The 6884-nt window shown below is 32.8% G+C and overlaps 2 protein-coding genes across 3 annotated transcripts; both read left to right on the forward strand.

Annotated features, from left to right (window-relative positions):
* Positions 1-922: 922 nt before the first annotated feature.
* On the forward strand, positions 923-6884 carry LOC11426482 (uncharacterized). Of its 2 annotated transcripts, XM_039834274.1 has the most exons (4): positions 923-987; positions 5278-5460; positions 5536-5638; positions 5843-6884. In XM_039834274.1, exons 2-4 carry the CDS (start codon positions 5331-5333, stop codon positions 6678-6680), a joined length of 1071 nt encoding a protein of 356 aa, XP_039690208.1. In that variant the 5' UTR covers positions 923-987; positions 5278-5330; the 3' UTR covers positions 6681-6884. The 2 variants fall into 2 exon arrangements, with proteins under 2 accessions (XP_039690208.1, XP_003613360.2); XM_003613312.4 differs by having other exon boundaries at positions 925-987; positions 5278-5638.
* Positions 946-3170, forward strand: LOC25494608 (uncharacterized). Its single transcript, XM_013598281.3, has 2 exons — positions 946-1348; positions 2191-3170. The coding sequence occupies exons 1-2, from the start codon at positions 1041-1043 to the stop codon at positions 3020-3022; spliced, it is 1140 nt and encodes a 379-aa protein (XP_013453735.1). The 5' UTR covers positions 946-1040; the 3' UTR covers positions 3023-3170.

Consider the following 6884-nt stretch of genomic DNA (forward strand, 5'->3'; position numbering starts at 1 on the left):
ATTGTTCTACTGAAACTCTAAGTCTTCACTCCTTTATATAGAGGTGTGAAAGAGACGTTGAATTGCCAGCACATTCAAAATAAAGTCGTTTGAAGCTTTTTAATCAATCACCAATGATCATTTGCCTGATATGGTTATTGTCCTAAGAAAGATCAATTTCAAATGCATTCCCATTGAGAAGGAACATTGTTGCAGGCAGAGCTGTTTTTCTTGTCTTGTAGCAGAGACAAAACAGAGTAGTGGAGGTAGTGGTTGTACACTTCGTACAAAAGTACTATGCCAACACTCTTTGAAGAATAAGCATCCAATGCCTTCAAATCCTTCCAAAATAGCCGTTGCTATACTTTTCCAGTCTTCTGCAATCTTTAGACGAGTTTGAATCCGTTGAACAACTTTTGAAGCTTTAAGTTGCATCTTCTGATGAACTACAACTTCTGGTGATTCTCAACTTCTGATAAACTTGCTTCTGATGATGTCATCACTTCAGGAGCACTTTATCTTCAGGAGCGCTTTATCTTCAGGAGCAGTTTTCTTCAGACGCTTTAAGCTTCCCTTTTTGTTGATGTATTTGCTCTTTATTTGTTCTTTCAAGACCTTTTTAAGATGTCAAATTTTTGTCTAAAGTCATGTATACTTGAACAAATATTAGCATATCCAATTGACAATTTTTAATACTTTGTTATCATCAAAACTCTTAAGGGTTAACATTAAGCACATTTTGTTCCAACAAATATTCTATGAAAAATTTGATTAGGCGACAATGACAATATGTACGTGGAGCATATGTATAGAAGATATAACCAGTACGTTATGAATAGTCAAACACGGTTTATCAACCTTGTCTTATTCTATAAAACTTTAGAATAATCAATTCTACGTTCAAACTATATGTTTGACAATTGATGTAACATGGATAAGAAATATGAAGTATATAAGGATACACGTACATTCATAAACATAAACATATATTGATTAATCTTCAAGATCATTGTTTAATATCCTCTCAAAAATATCATAGTTTAATTTACAAATCAGAGAAAATGTATGCAACAAGACTTCTTTCCATGTACAAAAAGAATCCTAGTGCACTTTCAGACCCACCACCATCGGGGCCAAATTCAAGTTATCTTGTGATATTGGATGAAGAAGCTCAAACTTACTCTTGTTTTGGTTTGTGCAAGGATACTAGAATCAAGAATTTTCCTTTACCTCAAAACAAAAATTTAACCATCATTATTTCAGCAGGTGAAACAACCCTAAGTGAAGAAGCTATGTTCATTCCAGTATTAAATCAACCATTGTCTTCTAATCGCTACTACGTTATAAGAAGGAAGGGAAAGAATCAAGGGTATGTATTATTTAATAATTTATCTATATCAACCAACTTATAGCTTTTTTTGCTTTTTAACAATATTAGTATTATTGGTTTTTAAATAATTTGAATATTATAGGACAAGATTCATTTGCAACTCATTTATTTCCCATAAATTCCATTTCATGCTAATTAACCCTCCTTAATTTTTATCAATGAAAGAATTTTATAGCATTTTTCTCCAGGAAATTAAATTTGGGGAATTTGAAATTAGTGCTTAAAAGTAAAAAATATAAAATTTCTTCATTATTCTTTCATGTAAGCCTAGTTGAACCACGATCATCGAAATATTGTCTCAGCATATCATTGGAGCACAACACCATGATTGTTTTTACTGTTTATACAAAATCAATTCTAAGGTTTAGTCTAATGGTAAAAAAACAGGCTTTGGACTTGGAGGTTCCGAGTTTAAACCATGCTAGTGTTTTTTGAGGTTGGTAAATATAAATACCTTTGTGAGTACTCATTGAACCAGGAAATATTATGTGCTTTGGACTGTGATACATTCCCCTAATCCTAAATTTAAGCATCTATTTCATAACTTTATTGTTTCATTTTACTTGTGTGTTTAACAATTTTAACATTTTTAATCCTCTTTTTAAGTGCATGTTTTGATTGTCGATGAGTTTGGAAAAATAAAGGTGACATGTGATTTTGTTAAAACTCTAAATTATAGTTTTTTTCAAAATTGTGGTAACCTATCATGACTCAACCAATCTCACACCCAACTCAAACATGCGCTAAAACTTTAAGGAAAATAGATTAATAAGTAATAGCGGTTCTTTCAAAATTAATTGTGAATTTTGAATTGATTTCAGCCAAGCTAGTACAAGTTCAAAGGAAGAGGACAAGACCACATGTTTATGTTGTCGTTTTGTCCGTGATGTTAAACCAAAACCTTTGGAGCCCTTCAATGATTATCAGCAGGTTGAAATAATCAAGAAGAGTCATGGTTTTCACGCAAAATCTATCGCTTCAGATGGAATTCCTCCTGGTTTATTGAGGGAAAAAGGGTGGACACTTTATGCTAGCACTCCCCGCAACTACCAATTAAGCCAAGCTTTAGGCTCAAATGATTCCTTGCGTTCCAAGCTACCAAATTTCAATTTTCCAATTTTGAATGATTGTTCTGAATCAGTGGTTGTTGGAAAGTGGTATTGTCCTTTTATGTTTGTTAAGGAAGGAATGAATTTAAAAGAGCAAATGAAGATGTCAATGTTCTATGAGCTAACACTTGAGCAAAGATGGGAGAAGATATTTTCAAAGGAAAATAGTGGAGAAGGTGGTGTGGTTGTAGATGTTGCTATTCAAACAGAAGTTGCTAAGGTTGAAGGAAAGGATGCTGTTTGGGATGAAAATAGATTGGTTGATGGAGTTTTGTGGTTTAAGAGTGTTGAAAAGAAAAGTGTTGGATTGAGTTTGGAAGTTGTTGAGGCAATGAAATGGGAACAAAGAAGGTTTGGATGGAATGCTGGGAATGGAAGACAAGTGAGAGTAACAAAAGTTGAAGAGTTTGATGGAACAAACAAATGGAAGAAATTTAGTAGTTATGTGTTGGTTGAAAGTTATTCATTGAGGAGAATGGATTCAAAATTGGTTCTTACTTATGATTATAGACACTCACATCAAATTAGGAGCAAATGCGAATGATGATTTTCTCAAACATTTGTTTACTTTAAACTTTCTTCTGATTTGTTCACTTCAATATTTTGTTCTTGTTATTCATTATTATATTATGTACAGCTCATTTATGTATACTAATAGTTGATGTTAGAGCCCACATATTTTGGCTCCTTTATTTTGTGTATGCAAGTAAATATGAAAGGGTACTCCGATCCATGCAAACTACTATCCCATATAATCATTATTAGTTCTCTTTTGTTTGTTTTTTTTTTCCATAAGAAAGAATCAAGTTATCAACTGGCCGAACTTGTATAATCCTTTTTCACTAACTATATTAATTAGATTGGATAGCCACTTTGGTTCAAAACATCAAAAGAAATTCACATCACAAAATTGCACTAATTCAGCAATGGCTGATCACCACTCAAATTCAATGTGTTTGTAGATTATGTTTTAGTTTTAGATCCTCAACTATAAGCATCATTTGTAGTGAAAATTATCATATGGTCCCCCCCTCCTCCCTCCCTCCGTCCCTCTCTCTCTCTCTCCATATATATGCAAATTAGAGCAAAACACTTGGGTCATGATACAAATCTAACTCATTCTTGGTTTAAACCTTCTCTTGGCACTATTTGGTGTAATATTGATTGTGCCTCTTTCAATAACAATTTCATTACGTGGTATGAAATTATGTCCTAGAGAATCAGCGAGACAGTTTCTTCTCCATGGTCAATATGATTGGATGTGCTGCAATGTCACCACCATAGAAGCTGAAGTTGTAGGCTTCAAGAAGCTATCAAAGTGGCAATTTCTAGAGATATGCAAATATAGTAGTGTTCAAATTGGATTGTAAGCCGGTTGTGTGGATGCCATCTCTCTTCCTTGTATTCCGTTCATTCGTTTGGAGGTAAGAAAATAAGGTATTTTATAACATTGTTAGAGTCTCCTTATGTCTCACTAATCCCCATAATTTGTATGACGTACCACATACTTTATACTACATCCGTCTCTAATTATAAGACTCTTTTGAATTTTTTTCTTTGTTCCTTTTTATAGGATCCTCTTGAATCTTCATTTATCATCTTTCCAAGTACCACACAAATCTTCTGATGTCTTTGCTTTGCCGATTTGCATGATTTCTTCTTGAATTACATCAAAAACACCATAAAATTGCTATATTTCAAAAATACATGCATATTAAATGTGACACCGTCATGAAAATATTCCACCATACGTATACGCATTTGACACCATTACTCAAAATACATTACCAACAGGGCCAGCCCTAGTCAAGTGCAACCAGCCCCTTGGCACAGGGACTCACACTTAGAGGGGCATCAAAATTAAAAAAAAGGAAAAAATACTTGTACCTACGGACAAAATCCGTCACTAAATGTTCCGTAGGTAAATGTTTGGAAGACAACAATTATGATGTCAATTATGAATTGTCCATAAGTAAAGATCTATTTATCCTTAGCTAAAAGTCATGTTTGAACCCTTGCTTATATATTTAACTACAATTTAATTGTCTATTACTATAAACAGTGTTGGATTTTTTTTACAATTCTTTTTAAATGAAAATTGTCAAGTCTGTAACTGGACCTCCGAATTATCAGGAACGATTAAGATTACCGCCTTAAGTTTAAGTTACGAAAATTAGAAATATTTGAGTTCAAGAATCAGAATAGTCAATGAAATATTGTTAGAAAGGACCAAGTCAATACACAATGGATTTTTTGTATTGAACCAACCGAATATTCTATGAAAAATTCTATTAGGCGACAATGACAATATGTACGTGGAGCATATGTAAAGAAGATATAACCAGCACACGGTTTATCATGAATTAAACCATGTCTTATTTTTAATTAGTCACTACCTAACAAATGAAAATTCTACGTTCAAACTAGATGTTTGACAATTGATGTAACATGGATAAGAAATACTCCCTCCGTCCCTATATATAAGACCCTTTTGCCAAAATCATGGGAATTAAGATAGTGGATATTTGTATTAAAGTTGTTTGTAATCACTATTGTTTTTACAATTTTATCCTTTAAGAAAGAAGGTTAGTTTATGTTTTCAACATGTTATTTATTGTTGATTGAAGGAAAAAATGTATAATAAATAGGGGCATGTATGTAAATAAATAATTAATGTAGTTGGAAATAACAAAGGGATCTTATAAAAAAGGACAAAAAAAATTCTCAAAAGGGTTTTATAATTAGGGACGGAGGGAGTATGAAGTATATAAGGATACACCTACATTCATAAACATAAACATTGTTTAATATCCTCTCAAAAATATCATAGTTTAATTTATAAATCGGTGAAAATGTATGCAACAAGACTTCTTTCCATGTACAAAAGGAATCCTAGTGCTCTTTCAGATCCACCACCATCAGGACCAAATTCAAGTTATCTTGTGATATTGGATGAAGTAGCTCAAACTTACTCTTGTTTTGGTTTGTCAAAAGACAATAGAATCAAGAATTTTCCTTTACCTCAGAACAAAAATTTAACCATCAATTTATCAGCAGGTGAAAGCACCTTTTTGGAAGAAGCTATGTTCATTCCAGTATTGAATCAACCATTGTCTTCTAATCGCTACTATGTTATAAGAAGGGAGGGGAAATATCAAGGGTATGTATTTATTTAATTTTAATCATTTTCTCGTAATTTTTGTACAAGTTTTTCCCTGTCATCCCAACTGAGAGTATTGTAATATGAGACATAATTATATTTGTGTTGGTAATTATCTTTCATGGTTAAAGAAAGAGAAAAGATAGATTCATAAAGTAATAGTGGTTCTTTCAAAATTAATTGTTAAATTTGAATTGATTTCAGCCAAGCTAGTACAAGTTCAAAGGAAGAGGACAAGACCACATGTTTATGTTGTAGTTTTGTCCATGATGTTAAACCAAGAGCTTTGAAGCCCTTCAATGATTATCAGCAGTTTGAAATAATCAAGAAGAGTTATGGTTTTCAAGCAAAATCTATCGCTTCAAATGGAATTCCTCCTGGGTTATTGAGGGAAGAAGGGTGGGCACTTCATGCTAGCACTCCCCGCAACTACCAATTAAGCCAAGCTTTAGGTTCAAATGATTCCTTGCGTTCCAAGCTACCAAATTTCAACTTTCCATTGACTTATGATCATTCTGGATCAGTGATTGTTGGAAACTGGTATTGTCCTTTTATGTTTGTGAAAGAAGGAATGAATTTAAAGGAGCAGATGAAGATGTCAATGTTCTATGAGCTAACACTTGAGCAAAGATGGGAGAAGATATTTTCAAAGGAAAATGAAAATAGTGGAGAAGGTGATGTGGTTGTAGATGTTGTTATTCAAACAGAAGTTGCTAAAATTGAAGGAAAGGATGCTGTTTGGGATGAAAATAGATTGGTTCATGGAGTTTTGTGGTTTAAGAGTGTTGAAAAGAAAAGTGTTGGATTGAGGTTGGAAGTTGGTGAGGCAATGAAATGGGAACAAAGAAGGTTTGGATGGAATGCTGGGAATGGAAGACAAGTGAGAGTAACAAAAGTTGAAGAGTTTGATGGAACAAACAAATGGAATAAATTTAGTTGTTATGTGTTGGTTGAAACTTATTCATTGAGAAGAATGGATAAAAGTTTGTTGCTGACTTATGCTTATAGACACTCACATCAAATTAAGAGCAAGTGGGAATGATTAATTTTTACTTTAATCTTTGGGCTTCTTCAGTAGTTCTTGTTATTCATTATTATACTATGTACAACTTATTTATGTAGCTACACATAGGATGTTAGAGCCGGCACATTTTGGCCCCTTTATTTTTGTGTATGTAAAAGGCGTGTCTTATATATACTCTTTTTTATTTGAGCAATTCTATATATTTTTCTTTAATCAAATAAA

The sequence above is a fragment of the Medicago truncatula genome, chromosome 5, assembly GCF_003473485.1.
Source record: "Medicago truncatula cultivar Jemalong A17 chromosome 5, MtrunA17r5.0-ANR, whole genome shotgun sequence".
Lineage (NCBI taxonomy): Eukaryota > Viridiplantae > Streptophyta > Magnoliopsida > Fabales > Fabaceae > Medicago > Medicago truncatula.